Source organism: Watersipora subatra, chromosome 7, assembly GCF_963576615.1.
Source record: "Watersipora subatra chromosome 7, tzWatSuba1.1, whole genome shotgun sequence".
In the NCBI taxonomy this organism is placed as follows: Eukaryota; Metazoa; Bryozoa; class Gymnolaemata; order Cheilostomatida; family Watersiporidae; genus Watersipora; species Watersipora subatra.
In genome coordinates, this window is record NC_088714.1 from 27,701,387 (window position 1) to 27,720,336 (window position 18,950).

The following is an 18,950-nucleotide window of genomic DNA, read 5'->3' on the forward strand; positions in this document are numbered from 1 at the left end:
ACTTCTTGACACCTGTTTACTAAAAATCTGGGGTTTGTGGAAAATGTTACTGTTTTGGGTTTAAGTTTTTGGCCGGGTGTGGTGAAACCTTTAGCAATGATTTTTCAGAAGTTTTGAGTTGAATGCATCATCAATTTTAAATGAAGGTGCAGAATTAAGGTTTTAAGTTCTTAATGGTTAAATATTAAGGTTTCCACACGATTTGAGTGGCTAACTTTATTAATTGAACTGGGCTCACCCCTGTGGGTAGACGAATCCAAATTCTGAGTACCAGCACTTTCGGTATCGGCAAGATAAATATCATTCACGTATTGTTTGCTTATTTTGGAAACTGCTCTATTATGGAATATGCAAAAGCTTTTGATAGTTTCGTTATAATTAAACAACTGATTCTAATGAAATATAAACTCTCTTTGCTTATTTCTGTAGCTTACAAATAATCAAACATATTTTGATCAGTCCAATAATAAAATAACCTTTTGCAACAATCATCGCTAACACGACTTTGTGATTATAGGAATTTGAAGTTTGAATAGTTTTCTCAAATTCTAAGAGGTTTTGTCACCGGCAAAACTCCTTAAAGGATAAATGGGTAAGTTCACTTCTCACACCACAAACTGTGAGAAAAACTGAGTTATGTTCTACTTGCTATTACCAGAGCATCGTCTGCTACTGGATATCTATCTTGTTGTACACAGGGATGAGTTACTAGATACAACTAATGAAGGGTAGGGATGGCTACCAACTGCTAGGGAATGCAAAGGCATTTACTATTGATGTTGTATTTATGTTACTATTACGTAAAGTAATATTTTAATAATTTTAGTAATAATAATTTATTATTATAATAATTATTAATAATTTAATAATAGTTATTGTTATTAAAATTATTACGAATATTATTAACCCTTTGAATCCTGGCCGTTTTTGTCAATGCGTGGCTGTAACCCTGGGCAATCTGTCCAACAATCCGAAGTTTTTAAACTTTTATTAAATATATCTAAATGTGCTCATAATACAATGATATTTGGTAAAACACTATTAAAAAGTCGGGCAACCCACAGCATATGTCATCAAACAGAAAAAAAACAGTAGTTCACCATTATTTGGGCTAAAACTAAAAAATTCCAAAAGCCTTTATAAAATTCGTTTACAGTAGTACCATATCCATCGAACAAATATTCATCATCATTTCATGACTCAAAATCTACTGGAAAACTATAATTAGTATCATAAAATTCTTTATTTGTATCAAAATCATTTGTGACCGACATTCATCACATTCATTCATGACCGACCATCAAATGAGTTGTATCGATTTTTTCGCGATATCGTTCTAATAAAATTTGTTAATAAAACAAAAGAAGTAGGTAAAGATATTTGAAAACTGTTAAAAATGGAAGAGAAATTTCTGGTCTAACATCCTGTGCAAAAATCAATTCGATTGGTTTACGCTAGTGTTGGGCCGGTATTGGGTTATCCGCTCTTACCGATATCGAGGGATTCTCGGTATCCGAGGAAACCAATCATTTTCGGTGACAGCTAGGTATCCGCGGTTGGTTTAATATGATCGGTATTTATCCGTAAAAGCCTACCGGTAAATGGTTATACGGATATCCGGAGAGATTTTTAAAACGCTTCGTGACCGTGACGAACATGCTAATCTCAGCACGCTTTGGCGAACAAATTCAATGAAAATTTCCACTCTTACTGTATCTATTATTATATTACGTTACATTGATAATGCCACCAGCCTCGAAGGTTTGGGAGTTCTCCACAGATGGGAGGATGTATAAAGACTCTAACGGGACTGGACTCTAATTGGACTGCGTATAATTATGTGATTACATTACCTGATTACAATGTGTGATAGTAAGATTTCTGTAAACTGTTTCAGTATATTTAACAAAGAGAGCCCCTTGCCGTTATCTATCTGTTCTTTATTATACATAACGTTTGTATCAATAACTATATTTTTTAATAGAATAAACAATAAAAACATCTATCATGAAAATTATATTTCCATCTTTTTCTTTTTTGGCTTTCTAAAACAAGGAGTCTCTTTGTCGTAACAATATACTGCTGACTAAAGAATGTTTTTTTGCACAGGCTATTTTTTGCACAACGATAAAAGTTGCTCGAGACAGTTATGATTTAAATTTTAAACCATTAAACTTTAAACCATTTAAAGACACACTGATAACCATATACCGAACAATAGTACCGACAATACCGAACTTTCTTAGTTGGCAAAGGATACCGAAAATGGTAAATACCGGGAAAACCGATAGAAATGTGCAAGGATATCCGATCTGGCACTAAATTAGATACCGGCCCAACACTAGTTTACGCTCTTACTTAGAAACAGCTTTTGTAAACAAAGCCATGTGAAGGCCTGAAAACCGGCCGTTAGGGTTTCTGACACACGCTACGCAAGGCCAGAACACCGGCCGTTAGGTTTCAAAGGGTTAATAATAATTACTAATATTTTTTCATAAATTAATTTTAATAACAATAGTAATATGTTACTAATACGTATTACTATTAATGCTGCACATTTGTTTTATATTAATTGTCAGCAGGTCCAAAATTATAAAATGCTGCTGCCCGAGCGCTGTAGCTTGCTGTTATGTTAAGACGAATTATTCTAAAATTATCAGCATTACCAACTGCAATAAAACTTTGTTTCTATGTTATTTGATAGATAATTTTATACTGAACAATATGATTTACAAAGTTGTTATTTTTTTCTACGCCATTCAGTTTTGCACCACGTGTCTGATTCCTGCTCAATAAAAAAGTTCATTTCAGGTCTACTTCAAGAATGATTGGGAATAAAATCACTGGTTTTGTACTAACAACATAAGTGATAAGTTGATTCAAAGTTGAAATAGTTTTCTAACAGTTTCACACATTGCATTCATCATGGTAAAGCACATTTTAAATTTAAATAAATACACGTGTTTGATCTTAATATTTTTAGATTTTCACAATTATTTGTAAAGCCATGAAGATTTTGTCTCCATGTTGAAAGTGGCGCTTTACTGTCAATATTTGAGCATCAAATGTTGACGTAGAATAACTTGACCCATTAGATTTATATAACTTTGCCCTGCAGTCAATAATAAACATTCAACAATAAATTTGAATCTAAACAAAAATTATTTTGTGTTTGATGACAAATTTATTGTTAGAAGCCCACAAATAGTTCATTATTGATCTTTAATAACAAATACCTAGCTAATGTATTACAGCACAATTATTGATAACATTCTGTCAAAATGGTTACATAGTTTTTCACAACTTGGTTTCTGTTAATATTACTGAAGCTAAGAAATCACTTTTTTAGCTGTTGCCAACTTCCTCGGGCTGAACTGTTGTACAGGAAGTGTGAACATACACCCAGGCAAGTACAGTGTATTGTCAATTGTTTACTAATTTTATTGTCACAGGTTTCATGGTTCGGTTCGTTATAATCTATCAAGAATAAATAGGACATTCTACCTGCTTCTCCTCACTCTAATCCTGATAAGTATTGCAGTTAGTTTAAAACTGTACATTTTATATGCCTGTGGCATATCAAATATACCGTATTTTTGGTCTGTGGAAAGAATTGTATGTGAAAAGAATTTAGAGGTTCTTGCTATGAAAAAAGAAAAGGGAAACGATGAGACAGTTGACCTTGAACTCATTGTTATCATTGGAATAACTAATAAGAAATTTAGTACTAACTGATAATAACTTTTATTAACTGATAATTAAGAAAAAGGAAATGTTTAAGAAATGAATTGATTATCAACAAACACTGAATTCTCACAGTTCTTATCTGTATAGAGACCAGCTTGAAGGTATAAGTGCTGTCTTGGTCAGAATGGTCAATCCTCTTCCTATTAGTGTCATATCTTAATAGGAAAGGTTGATCCACTTGCTATTAGTGTCATCTATGTACAGAAAAAGTTGATCCACTTGCTATTATTGTCATCTCTTGATAGGAAAGGTCGATCCAGATGCTATTAGTTTCATCTCTTGCTAGGAAAGGTTGATTCACTTGCTATTAGTGTCATCTCTTGATAGGAAAGGTTGATCCACTTGCTCTTAGTGTGATCCCTTGATAGAAAAGGTCAATCATCTTCCTATTAATGTCATCTTTTGATAGGAAAGGTTGATCCACTTGCTATTAGTGTCATTTCTTGATAGGAAAGGTTAATCCATTTGCTATTAGTGTCATTTTTTGATAGGAGCGGTTGATCCAGTTGCTATTTGCGTCATCTTTTGGTAGAAATGGTAGACCCACTTCAAACTTTTCTTGGTATTCTATTTTCGGTTATCCATGATTTGTTTACAATGGGGAGTAGTTTATCTGGTGCTTGAGCTGATAACTTCAACAGGCTAGTTCTAAGCAGTCGTTTGATCAGACATGGTTTTATGTATTTGCAACACAGATAAAGCGATTAGTAGTTCGATGTCGACATGTTTAGTTTAAAACGTTCCAAATACATATTGTTGCTATTTTGAGAAGGATCTTTGAGTAAAAGTACCTTTAAAGATGTAGTTGCGTCAAAATTTAAGTTAATCTTGAAAGAAAGCATTTTTTTTCTCTATCAGTTGATATGTTGTTTGTTGTGTTACGCGATCGCATTGCCAAGATATTTGAAGATTATTACCGAAAAAATCTGATCGCCGTAAAAACGCTCAGGCCACAAAAACGTGCCCAGCCTCGCCAAAAATGATGTCACGCGTTTGGCAACCTGTCTCTATCTCTCGTATTCACATCGACTATTTGCGATAAAAGTCTAGTCTAACGCGGCTCTATTGGCATATATCTTATTTTGTATTTGCTCATGTTGGCTAGAATAAAATTTTAAATCCTGCTACAGATGCATTATTATGAATGTTTCAAAGGCCTCAAATAACGAAAATTGAAAATTTGTTCTACTCACTTTCTCCAAATGTTGTTTAAACATTTGGGTACCGACTACCAATTCTACCGGTCTACGGTAATTCTGTCAAGTCACTTTATGTAGAACGCGGTCTTTGTATCAGCAGTTCTGCAGCTACCCATACAAACGATATACAGCCTCCCATAAGCCCCGCCCACATTATGTCGCCTATTACATATTGCCTACGTACTAGTTTCTTACTAGTAGCAATGATATACAGCTGTATACATTGCTGTATATCATTGCTAGTAGTATTCTTACCGAATACTAAATTAGTGAAATAAGCAAGCCACCTCTTTGAAAAGAATATAGACAGGGATAGAGTTTTAAGGATGAGAAGTCTGCTGCAAACTGGATTTGAACTCACATTCTCCAGTTCTGCGGACACCCATATACCATATCCGATTCACTACAATATTCTGCAAATCATGTTTTGCATTATCTTCAACAATATTATTTTATTATATAATTTTTACAAGCAAAAATATTTTCATCTCGGCATAAAGCTTTTATTAAAAATATTCATCAAGTCGTGGCCACTCACATAGTATTAGCCGATACAATAAGACAAATTCATCTACTGCAACAAACTCAAACAAAACATCATCCAGCACGCATTCAAGTCTCGCTTTCTCCTTTATGGCAGTTTCCACACTGACAAAGCTTCTTCGGCTGGTGGGACGACATAAACATTCTGTAATCAGTAAAACAAGTAAATGTAAACAAAGTAGATGCAATAAATATGTCATTCATAGATATGTCATTCTAAAGCGTATCTATTGACAGCTTCCAAATTGGGAGTTGAATAGATTGCGAGTGTAATTTTATAAACGAATAAACATTTAATAAAGGCACAAGTACGCCAAGCCAACGATTCGAAGCTTTGGTTCTGGAAATTAAAGATTTGCAATGATCAATCGATTTTACCCACTTCCTACGAGTGAAAATAATTTGTAATCATGACTCTAATTTACCAAAGAAAATTCGAAAAAAATATTATAGCTAGGTAAAACGGCAGATAAGCTATGAAACGATGATTGGAGATAGCAAAGAATTATCATTTTATTAATTAGTATATGTATTTATGACTATAAAAAATATTACATTTACTAAAGTATAGAAGACTCTAAGTTAATTTACCTCTATTCTGTCTTCTTCTGCAGCAAAACGCTGCTGACGCCTGTCAGCTTTGGCCATAGGCTGTCTACTCTAATATTTTACTTAAAGTTGCTCAGAAAACTCTGAGTAGTGGTCGCTCGAACTTGAAGCCATTTTAAAACTATGTATAACTTAGTAATTGTTGAAACGCGTTGAATCAGAAATGATGAGAATGAATTCTCTATGATGAGAATCTTCGAGATCACAGACAACGCGTTTTACGAGTGATAACATTTATTACGGCCTATATAAAAATTTCGCACGCATGATTGGCTAACGAATCAACCTCATATTTATCGCTCGTGGTTTCGTTTCAGATAACAAGCTTGTGACGTCACGAAATAGGCACCCGCTGGAACGTGAGCTTTTTAAAAGAGGGCCTCATTCAAACGCATATATCTCTGGACAGGGTTGGTCTACAAAGACAAAAATGGCATCAAATTGTAGCTGATGTTTTAGCCTTTTATGGGTCCTAATTTCATTTTTGACGCAACTACATCTTTAAGAAGAAATATGATATGGTTGTGCGTTTGAATTAGCCTTGGTTGATATAGCCATAGAATATCTTCATACGTTAAAGACTTTTCTAGAATTCAACTATAGGAAGTTGGCATACCCTGTAGCGGTGAGGGGGTTTACTAATCTACCATCACGCCTATAATATTTACCATCAATTATTATGGCTAAATTGATCCATGGATTAAAAAAGGTGGTTATATCATAGATAGATATAAACCTTATATATCTATATATCTCTAGGTTTATATATCTATGGGTTAGATAGATATGCAACAGGCGTGAAGAATGTGGCTAAATCTGATTTTGGGTTAAAGAATGTTGCTAGATCTACCCCTGGCTAGCAGAACGTTGCTAGATCGGCCCCGGCATGAAGAATGTGGCTAGATCTGCCCCTGGCTTAAATAATGTGGCTAAACCTGCCCCTGGATTACAAACCGTGGCTAGCTTTAACCTGGTTTGAAGAATGCGACTCGATCTACCCAACCCCTCCCACCTCCCCCCCTCCGGCATGAAACACGCTAGTATTTATTTATCAAGAGTATCAGTTTAATTTTATTGCCAGACAACTGCTATATGTGCTAAACTGTTTTTATTTAAAAACGATTTTAAAAAAGTTTTCGAACTCAGCTACGTTTAGTATTTATGCCTAGCGGCTAGTTTTTAATTCGAGGCAATAGTTATTCTCCCTTGTAATTAAAAATAGAACTAATTATTCACGGAATTTAATAATTCGCGGAATTGACTGCCGCGAAATCGGGAATGTTTATATCCATCAAATATTTTGATCCTGTAGGGTATTACAACTAGAGATGCCCCGATTCTAAATTCGCCAGCCGATTCAGATACTGATCCAAAATACTGATTCTTATGGAAAAATAATTCGATTCAGATCTTTGGTGTTGTATAGATAATTGTTTATTTTATTATAGAAAATATAAATATGTATTTATTTGTTTGCATTTATTTATTGTTGTCAACAAAAACAACAACAACGTTAGCAGCACTTGCAAAAGAACAGCGTTTTTTAATTTATAGTAAGACCTGTAATAGTTTACTCACAAAAACTAGCTCAACAAATGATCTGTCGGATCATAATTATTTAGATCAGCTTCAAAAGTTAATATGTAAATAAATTTAAGAAAAGAGAGAAACAAATTACATTCAAAACACAACCAAACAAGAACAACCCAATAAACAAGCTATGTATTGTCAGGATCAAGAGAGAGATAGATAACTTTATGCATCGGCTGCTCAAATTACTTTTGTAATGCTAGTAAATAGAAATATTACGCTGCATTCTTGTTTCTCCTTTTTGTTATCTTGTTTGTGATTGGCTGCAATAAATCCCATCGCTGTAATCGGGAAATACCACACTTTGTAAACATGTCCTGACTAAAGCAAAAAGGTTCCTCAGCTGTGTTGATGTTGATCAGGCTATAGACATGAAATAAATAGTGTGGCAGGCCTGCATTTCATTAGGTAAGAGTGAGGAACTTGCAGCTGATAATATTTATCAGTGCGGCAGGCTAAAATACTGTTTTCTGCTCAATAATTGATCTGTAAAAAGTATCTGAAGTTTCAGATTTTTTAAGAAAAGATCGGCCGATACCGATTCAGATATTTAATAGCCATATCGGCACCGATTCCGATACCAAAATCGGGGTAACTCTCTCTAATTAGAACTTCACCTCTTTTCTGTGTAATCATCTGTGTATATATTTTACTTATCAAGTTCGGTGAGGTAAGAGGTTTGTGAATATTCCGTATATTATAGTGGTGTTTCAGCAGTTTAAATATGTGTAAAGTTAGTTTTTCTTTTTTGTTCCTATCATTATAAGAGTTTTAGAGTTTTACTGCATGACATATTCCCTTATGCATATATAATTGGGTTAAACAGACATACCCATTTTAGTTTTTTTATTACCACTGTTTATAATAAATATTAATAACTAGCGGAATTCCCGGTGTTGCACGGGTATTAAAAAGCAACTTATAAACAGTGGCAGGTAGTGTAATCGCCTGCCACTTGCCATTAGCCCGGCACATTGCCCATGATTAATTTGAGCAAGCTGGTATCCGTATTGCTAAACTTACTAATAAGAGCAGTGAGGGCAAGTTTTAGTAACGTTGCGCCGTAATGTAAAGCAGAGTCGCTATGCTATTGTAACTTAGATAACCACTCATATTGCCCAATGAATCCAATGCATCTCACGTAGCTCAATTGCTGAGCTTGTTGCTTGGTAAAAGGCAGGTTCTGAGATTAAGTCTTGCGATACGGATTCTTTATTCCAAGATTTTAATAGCGATAACTGGGCAGACCGAATGCCAGACTGAATAACAGACAGACACTGTGACATAGACTATCGTATGTCTCAGCTTTATCTGGAACAGTTTTAAATTCTACTGTTCACATTTCAGGATGAGCCGATGTAATTTACACCTGCATTTCGGATAAAGGTTGCAGTAAAACTCTATTGCAGCCATGCGGAATCCAGTTACCAAATCTTTAGAGTTCTTGATCTGGTTTTGATAAACTGTTTGTTCCATGACTTTCAGCAGTTCATTTCCATATTAATATCACCAGTTTAGTAGTCGCACTGAACTCTGAGGTAATTTTTATCTTTAGTTGTAATTGTCTGCTCGTTACTTTGGTTCTTCTATTTCTTCGTCAAGTTATGTGTTAACAAGTGCGCCAAAACAGCAGGCAACACTTATGCTTTTTAACTAAATGCTAAACGATGGGTTATGGTCTTTCTGCAAGTCTTGTTTATGCAACCCCTGGGCATTGATTGTCCCAGCATTGTTTGTAATATATATATTGATGACAGCAGTTTGGGTCCTTCCTTAGTCGTTCAATTCCTTATTTGGTAATTCCTTCTTTGGCCAATTGCTTATTTGGTCTATTCTTTATTTGGTTATTCTTCATTTCGTCAATTCCTTATTTGGGTTTACAACCTTTGATAATTTTCTATTCCAACTTGTTTTATAGCCTCTGAGAGATCGCAAGGAAATGAAGGGGGCCAAAGACCCGAAGACTCCACTCGGGTGCCATTACTACCGCGAGAATCAGCTGACCGCCCTCAAGTTCCGCCTGCACCACTAGCTGGGCCTTTAACTGAACCTACAGCAATTGTTCACTGCTTAGCTTCAGTACATCAGTCAACGGCACCTGACATGAGCCAAGCTTCATCGGAACATGCAGCACCTGCCATGAGTCAAACTTCAGAGGGACATGCAGCACCTGCCAACAGTCACGCTTTAGCAGAACATGCAGCACCTGCCATGAGTCAAACTTCAGCGGAACATGCAGCACCTGCCATGAGCCAAGCTTCATCGGAACATGCAGCACCTGCCATGAGTCAAACTTCGGAGGGACATGCAGCACCTGCCAACAGTCACGCTTTCGCGGAACATGCAGCACCTGCCATGAGTCAAATTTCAGCGGGACATGCAGCTCCTGCCATGAGTCAAACTTCAGAGGGCCATGCAGTGCCTGCCAACAGTCACGCTTTAGCGGAACATGCAGCACCTGCCATGAGTCAAACTTCATCGGAACATGCAGCTCCTGCCATGAGTCAAACTTCAGAGGGACATGCAGCGCCTGCCAACAGTCACGCTTCAGCGGAACATGCAGCACCTGCCATGAGTCAAACTTCGGTGGGACATGCAGCGCCTGCCAGCAGTCACGCTTCAGCGGAACATGCAGCTCCTGCCATGAGTCAAACTTCAGCGGAACATACAGCACCTAATAGCAGTCAAGCTTCAGTGGGACATGCAGCGCCTGCCAACAGTCACGCTTCAGCGAAACAGGCAGCACCTAACAGCAATGAAGCGACACAATTAACACCACCAGCCTCTACCGCACCTGTCTTCACACTCTCTCAATCCTCCAGTAGTGATGGTCACGCAGAAACTCCGTATAAACCCGTACAGCCAACATCTGTTCCAATTCAGGGTATGTTATGATAGGTCTGCGGTATGTGTAATCCTTTCTCAACTCTTAAGGCAACAGAATATGTGTGATAATAAGGCTAGTGGTTTATCTGGCCATGAGCCATCAGAATCACTGTGTGAATATCAGTTCTGAGGTGTTATGTTCTTTTTATGTCTCTAAACTCGCATAAAATCTTTAGTCTTCTGCTTTGTTGTCCGTATCTTTTTGTTGTATGATAAACAAGCAGCAGTTTTGTTCATGTTAAAACAGTGTAACATGACAAAAAAACTTCATTAGGTTTGTTTGTTGTTGAATATCTGCAAGTCATTCTGCTTTTATGTCTCAAAATATCTAATGAGCCCTCCAGGAAGGTTATTAATTAACACTGGCACTACAATGATCTATCATTTATATATCTAACTTATTACTGTTACAGATAAACTTACAAAAGTGTTGTAGATTTTAACAAAAAGTATCAGTATTTTCTATCATTTGCGATTGTTGTTGATGCTTGAGGTGATATGACTGCCAGGATGTTTCTAGAATAAAATCACAAAACTCGGCCGCGATTAAAACGCTTAGAAAAAAATTTGAGCCGAAATGACTCAACTAGTTGTTATTGTTGCTGTAGTGGATATCGACTATTGTGTTCAATATGCAGTGTTATGCATGTTTATTTTGTCAGTCTTTCTACAACTGTGGGCGTAATAATCGCACTTTCGGTTGATCTGATCATTTTAACCGTTATCAGGTTTTGTCGATTTTAATCTTGAAACATCCGGGTAGTCAGATCACCTGAAATATCAAAAACAATCGTAAATAGTATAAAAAATACCCATACTTTCCGATAAAATCCACTAAAATTTTGTTTAAGCTCTTTAAATAAGGGAGAGCATTGACTGTCACTGCAAAGTATCGTCATTCGCCCTCACTTTTCACAGACAGCCATAGTTCATGTTGTGAGCAAGTTCACGTACAAAATATAATTAAAATATTCGGTTTTGTCAATGGTGATAAGGAAAATGTTGCGGTGGGACTACACAGCCGAAATAATTTTTTAAAATACTCGTACCCTGGATAAACAACAAACCTGGCGCACGGTGTTTAGGTAACAAGTCAAGCTTTTAATCTAAATAACTTTTTTTGTTTGTACTAATTGTCATCAAATTCATGCAGACCCCCCCCCCCCCCCGTTAATCATATGCATTTGATAACCACACCAAACCCACACCAAACCCACCAACACACCCACACCAAACCTCTTTTCCAATCATCATCCATGCTACCTATCAGTTCACTATATTCATACCGCGTTATACTCTTAGCTCATCAATAATTTTATTGTAATTACATCCCTCACACAATATATCAAACTCGATTCTCAAATTTCGGTCTAAATCTCCCACAATCTTTTTCCCGTGCATGCCATCACAGGGTAGATTACCAACAGGCCACTTTTTGGAACCAACTCCCCAATACTATAAAGAACATAGAGAGGGCCAGTTTTAAGAAAAAACTTAAATTACATCTTTTAACCAGTGAATAATACCTAATTACCCATAAAAATGGAACCTAATTACACGATGACGACAAGCCCAACGGTATGACCAGCTATACCAATGCGTATTATGAGCTTCATCACTCTTCCAGCTTTTTCTTTTGTTTAATTACTATTGCTGATGAAAATAAATCAAAAATCAAAAACCCTCCTTCTGTCACTCACAATAGAATTGTGGCTATTAAAAAGCTGCATAGCAAAAGTGGCAGCAGATGTGGCATGAAGTAACAAAGGGTCAGCGTTTGATTTCTTCCTAGGCAACCCCTATAACCATGTATATGTGTCGTCTTGGCTATTTAAACTTGTTCCTTGTCTCTTTTTAGTCCGAGCAGAAGCTCTTCCTATACTTGAAAGTCAAACTGATATGTTTGAGGTAAGAGTATCTCACTGGTTAGTCTGTTGGTGATGATTTCTGCTTATGACACTTCCTGCCCACATCTTTATACATACATGTACATGTACATGCTAAGCTGATTATTAAATATTACTTGCTATTTATGAAATGATTAGCCCCAGTTTCAGTGAGTCGGTGTTTAGTTTTGCAAGATTTGTACATTGCTTGTCTTTCATTAGCTAATTTTGTTCACTGACATGTACACTTTTCCTAGTTGGATATTCGACTGTAAACCATAAGCTTGTTATTGACACACAAATAGGTATCGATAATTGAAAAAAGGTAGTTTTCAATGCTTTGCTGTTGTTCAATATATACACAGCACCAGAGATCGTTACATAACAGTAGAATAATATAAAGCAACATGAGAAGGACATCACTTTTTTATACATAGCCTGTGTAGCATCAGTACCTTGGGGCATATGTTGGTTTGACCAATCTACTAGTCATGCATTGATTACTTAAAGAAGCACAGGCTAGATTCTCATCTGTTCTGAATTTATGTTCAATTTTTTAGTTCTTAAGTTTACGTTTATCGTTTGGTGCATTTTAAAGATCTTTACACCCGCTTTAGGATTGAAGTTTTTTTAGAGCTGCTTTTATTTTATTATAAATCACTAACCAAAGTTTGTGTACATGTATTACATGTACATGTATTAGCACTGTTTTACCTTCTCTGCTAACCAAAGCAAGTGGTTAACCTACTCGATCAGCCATGTCTCCTACAAGAGAACTAATAGCTTATGATTTGCTGGTTCCGATGATTTGTTCAAACCCATAGATAGATTCAAACCAAGTTCAAATAGATAAATCTATAGATAAACCGTTAGATAAATCCAAACCCAAGTTTTATATAAAGACGATTGTAATATCATAACTCACTCTCTCCAGCCAAATTTTAGGGATTAGTAATTTTTTTGTGCAAAATTAATTGAAAACAAATTAAAATAAAGTAAATAAATGCATAAAATATATGGTATGTGGGGTAATATTGCATAATCATAATGTAAATTGTGAAGAGTAGATATGACTATATCGCGCTTACAACATTTCTCTCTATTTACATATTTGTATTACTCAGGACCATAGTTAATCAGAACTATCACTACAAAACTTGTAAACTACATGTCTCTATGTTTCCATGATGCACAAATTTGAGCCAATCCAAAAGTTAACCGCATCATTGAAACGACGAAATCCGCAAGCTAAGCAAGTTTTGCAGCTCACAAAACTTTATCGAATCCATCGCGCTTCCGAATGATGGAAACAGTATTTGTGAATTATGCGCATTAAAATGTCGGGCAAGCTATTCCATTATAAATATTTTCATACTTCAGTCGTTTTTATATCAATTTGAGCAGTTCTAATGCGCCAATGTTTCGAACAATTGCTGCTCAGCGTGACAAGACTGCGTAGCTATTTATAGGGTCATTAATTGGGGTAATACTTGACCTATGGAGTCAGGAGCTGGCATTAAATGCCCTTCACATCCATCACATCCTGTGGATGTTCATTGGACACCCAAATGCAAAGTAACTCACCTTGCGCACAGCTCAAAATGCGCATCATGAGCGTCAACGAAATATCGCGTGTGAGAATATCGCTCACCATGAGTATCTGAGTGGTGCTGTAAATCACCATAAATACACAATAAAAATAGGTCAACAAGATAGTAAATTTGCTCATCAGCAGACCTTGATATTTTGCATGAAAACTCATTAGATTTTAGTGAGCTTTGTTACCTATGATCTTCTTTGCACTTGAACCTGTCTGTAGTTATTTTTAGCACTGAAATCTGTGCCTGGGATAATTCAGAGACTTGTTTTCTCATCCGATCATACGCCTGAGTAAATTCAACTTCATTGTTTCATTTTGTTTTTCCGCACTTTTGGGTTATTATTTAGGATTACAAAATTTTGTTTACTAAGCGCATAATACTTTTTCCGTATAGTTCACAATTTCAAGGCAATTTATTATTGATTTTATAATATTGCTGAAATACTTAGGGCACTTTTTACCAACCGAGAAATAAAACATGGCTGCTGACTGAACATTAGTTCTAATGACACACTGGTTGAAATTTTTGGCAATGAAAGCTCAGAAATAGACAAAGCTAGAAACTTTCTCCTCATCATGAAGAGTTTTACATGACAACTATTTCTTTTTCTATTCATAACAAATATACACTCTCTATACACATTCATTGTTTCTTCAGTTGTCTCTAAATTATCACTTCTTTGAAAGATTGTGAAAAAAAACTGTTTGCTATATTCAACTTCTGTTTTTTTTATTGAGTTCTACAAGCTTGGAGCTTAAAAATGAAATTCAGTTCAGAAGGAGTTGTGCTATCACAGTAGATATAAAGTTGTTAATAAGGTCTAGGATCAGGGAACGAATTTTTCATTCATTCTGACGGAAATCACGAAATGAACAAAAAACACAGAATTATTCGGTCGAAGTTCACAGAATTGTCTGAGCTGTGCATGCACACCGAATCGTAGCCTGTCTTGACAAGCTGTTGTTTTTGCGTAGTTGTCCCCCCGTCGAGCGGCGAGCAACAACAGCTTGTCACAAGACGTGCTGCACCTGATGCATCAGCTGCACTTATAGGGATTTGTTCGCTTCCGTCTACGCGGCTTGGCCGCGATGTTATGTCGGTCGCTCCATTGGTAATCATAACAGATTTCACGCAAAAATTTATGTAGAAAAAAAACAAGATTACAACGTTTAACCAAAGACCAGTTTCTGTGATAAACTTTAGTAGAACTTAAGAATAAAATAAACTCAAAATAAAATCCATAAGAACAAATGAAACTGACTGATACAAAAATAGAAATAAAACTGACTGAGCGCACAAATAACGACAATTTTAGGAGCTGTTGTTGCCTAACTTCTCAAATTCTAATAAAGTTTACTGCAGAGATGGGTCGCCAGTTAAACGTTCTTATCTTAATTTTTCTACATAAATTTTTGCATGAAATCCGTTATGATTACCAATGGAGCGACCGGAATAACATCGCAGCCGAGCCGCGTAGACGGAAGAGAACAACTCCTTATAAGTGCAGCTGATGCATCAGGTGCAGTACGTCTTGTGACAAGCTGTTGTTGCTCGCCGCTCGACGGGGACAACTACGCAAAAACAACAGCTTGTCAAGACAGGCTAACCGAATCGTCGATGAAACGCTTTTAATTGGCTAAACAAATTATTAGCCGGCACGATTTTAGCAGCTTTTGATATTTGTATAGTCCAAAACACATAACGCGACTCGCAAAAAAATACTGCCCAAAATACTAACTTTGTTTTGGACTATATAAATTGCAAAAGTTGCTAGAATCGTGCTTGCTAATAATTTGTTTAACAAAAAAGCGTTTTGTCATCGATTCGGTGCGCATGCACAGCTCAGACAATTCTGTGAATTTCGACCGAATAATTCTGTGTTTTTTCGTTCATTTTGTGATTTCGGTCAGAATGAACGACAAATTCATTGCGCGTGGGCGTACTTCTAAGGTATAAGAGCTCTTATCATGGTTAGATTTAAGCATTAAACTCTTTCTTAAAAAGCTTTCAACTCTTTCTCTAGATAATGATCATCCTCGTGTTGTAGCCGGTACCGGAGATCAACAACTGATACTGGGGACTGAAGTCAGGTCATCTGTTTCCCTTAGCCACTCTTGTCGCCGTTTGATTCAGGAAAGTTGTCATATCCCTATGTTGTTTATAAAAGTCGCCATATCTCTTTGTTGTTTATCAGTTTATGATACCTAGATAGTCTTATATCAAGCTTTATTTCTGAAAAAAGTAGCTTTACTATAACAGGTTCCTAAGATTTGTTTACAATTTTGTGCATAACATCAATATTTTACTTTCTTTATTTCGATATAATCATTTTTAATATTAATGCTATTGCTATTTATGCTACAAAATATTTTGTTGACATTGAAACGCATATTTTTAATATGTTAAATCAAAATTATGTATTATGCTATTGTGAACCTCGCTCAGTTAGAACTAGTATCGTTTGTTAGTTGTATTTATTATTACTGCTTATATCAAGAAATATTTTCAAATATCCAATATTTATATATTGATTGATCAAAACACGGATTGTTTATGGTTAAAGATGAATCTTAATTTTGCCTTTCAGCTGTGCTCAGATTGTGCGCAGTTCTGTATAAAGGCGTGGTCACACGAGCACCGAACCGACGTAGGATCGGTTCGGAGGCTGGTTCGGTTCGGGGCACATGTCACACGGCCACCGAAGTAACTTCGCTTCTTAGATACCATACGTATAGAGACAAGACACGGTTTCATTAGTAGTTTTTATGTATTTGAGTTAAATATTTCTATTGTAAACAAAAAACTTTGAGGAACAATTATAATTACACAGCAGATTTATCAGAAGATCGTTCAGCTGCTCAAAATAAATCACTCGATACCAAGATTTTGCTAACCCTTCCCATCAACATAATTATATTTTTTTTATTAACATATGAATGTTTTTCTATGCTGAGTACATAACAAACAAAATCAGTCTTTATCATAGTACTGTGGTTTTACATAAATAAATCAGTCAACGATACTTCATCAGGATGAATATGACACATTACTTATATTCCACACGAAAGAAAATCACAACCATTCCCTTAAATTTATGCAAAACTTAAGTGCAACATCTTACATTTATGCAACCCAATCACAAGTCCGGGTGAACCTTGTCGTAAATTGCTTCATGTTGTTTATTTAACGAAATAAAAGTATCGTCCCATTTCTTTTTTAACTTTACTCACACGCACGTAAGAAGAAATGTGACGCGTGCTCGCTAGAATTCTAGAATTTTAACCAGCCAATAAGAGCAAGGGTTCGGCACGAAATTTCGAGCAGTACCGAAATAGTTCGTTTCGGCCAGAAATGTCCTCAGCCGAACTTTTTAGAGCTGAAAACGACGTCGTTTTGCGTCATTTAGTTCGGTTCGGTGCCCGTGTGACCACGGCTTTAGTTTGTTGCCAGCTCTCCATTATCAACTCAAACAATAGCAGAGATATGTTTACATGACTTTAAAATTATATTATCCAATTAACTGCTTTGCAATTAAACTACAGTCATACTTAGCATATGAGTGTCCCATCCTATGAAAAGATTGAGATATGAGCAAAATTTCGAGCAAGTTACTGCCTTGAAATGTGAGAAACCTTTGAAATAGTAGCATTCAAGCTGGTTCTCGGTGGTCATTAAACGGTCAAGTGTATGACCAAGTGGGCGAGAGGCCGCTTTCGAGAACAACTTCACTCACTCTTTTTCATCACATCAGTTTGAAAAAAGTTTCAATAAGGTCGGCTAAAAATTATAGTGAAAGCAAGGCAGAAAGCGCCAAGCCAGAAACAATAAAAAATTAAGATGACAATATTAAAGTTGAGCTTAGTAAAAGATTAAAACTTAGATGTAAGTGTGTGTTTAGTAAGTTGAATTCATTTAAGTTAAATTCAAAGTTTTATGTTATGTAATGCAGCGTCACAAAAGTCTAGTGTACTGAACGCTCTGTTGTCAGGTCTCTCACACAGCCATTAGTCACTATTGTGTGTCTCAAAGGTAAAAGCTCCATAGAGTACCATACATAGTAGTGTTACATTTTATTGCTGACCATAACAACTAAATAGGTATTTGTTCCTTTGTGGATGTAGGTACTGAATTACAACATTTAAAAACGCATTTTTCCATAGTAATATTCCGTTTTTAAGCGTTTTTTTGTAGTATGCGAACAGATTAAATTGTATTTACTTAGTTTATATAGGAGATTTGTACTGACATATGAGCGCATTAACATACGAGCTCAGCCCCGGAACACATTAAGCTCGCTTGTCAAGGTATGACTGTACTTTCATTGAACATCTAGCTATTTGCCAACTACTGCATGTCTTATTCAGAATGCTACTAGCATGATGTAAGGGCATACAAGTGTCTGGACTAGGCTTCTTGAGAATGCTTTACAGTCTATGAGCCCTAAGCAATTTTCAGGAGCATCATTCGTCTCTGCATAAAAGCAGTAAAATAGAACTCAATACACGGTAATATAGATATAAGTAGTATAAACAGTTGAATGATCAACTCTTTGATGATGTTCAGTGGAGTTTTCAATCCTGTAGAAGATAGTGCAGAGTTAGACTTCTGTCCTTTTATGGACAGAGTTAAAATTTCCAGTTGACATCAGCAATGATTATGAAGCACTAATAAATATAACCATTCTACATGTAATACAGCAAACAGGAACTTTCATCTATATGTAGCCGAGTGTTGGGTTGAGCGGCAAAAAGTAAAACCTTGTTATCAACATGCTTGACTTCAAAACAAAAATTTGACAATCTTTACTATACTAAAAGCTGTGTCCATCCGAAGACATGTTTAGAAAAAAGATTTCTTTTAATGGGAATTGAACTCACAACTTTCAGATT

The 18,950-nt window shown here is 35.9% G+C and overlaps 1 protein-coding gene across 1 annotated transcript; it reads left to right on the forward strand.

The window, feature by feature from the left end:
• The first annotated feature begins 588 nt into the window (after window positions 1-588).
• On the forward strand, window positions 589-16,196 carry LOC137400615 (uncharacterized). Its single transcript, XM_068086947.1, has 4 exons — window positions 589-592; window positions 9,607-10,572; window positions 12,433-12,482; window positions 16,109-16,196. Exons 1-4 carry the CDS (start codon window positions 589-591, stop codon window positions 16,130-16,132), a joined length of 1,044 nt encoding a protein of 347 aa, XP_067943048.1. The 3' UTR covers window positions 16,133-16,196.
• The last annotated feature ends 2,754 nt before the right edge of the window (window positions 16,197-18,950 follow it).

What these genes read in the sequence shown, in the direction of transcription:
- LOC137400615 (XM_068086947.1), top strand. An exon ending in AACATCTGTTCCAATTCAGG is followed by an intron (nt 10,573 to 12,432) that starts GTATGTTATGAT and finishes GTCTCTTTTTAG; the next exon opens with TCCGAGCAGAAGCTCTTCCT. An exon ending in GTCAAACTGATATGTTTGAG is followed by an intron (nt 12,483 to 16,108) that starts GTAAGAGTATCT and finishes CTCGTGTTGTAG; the next exon opens with CCGGTACCGGAGATCAACAA.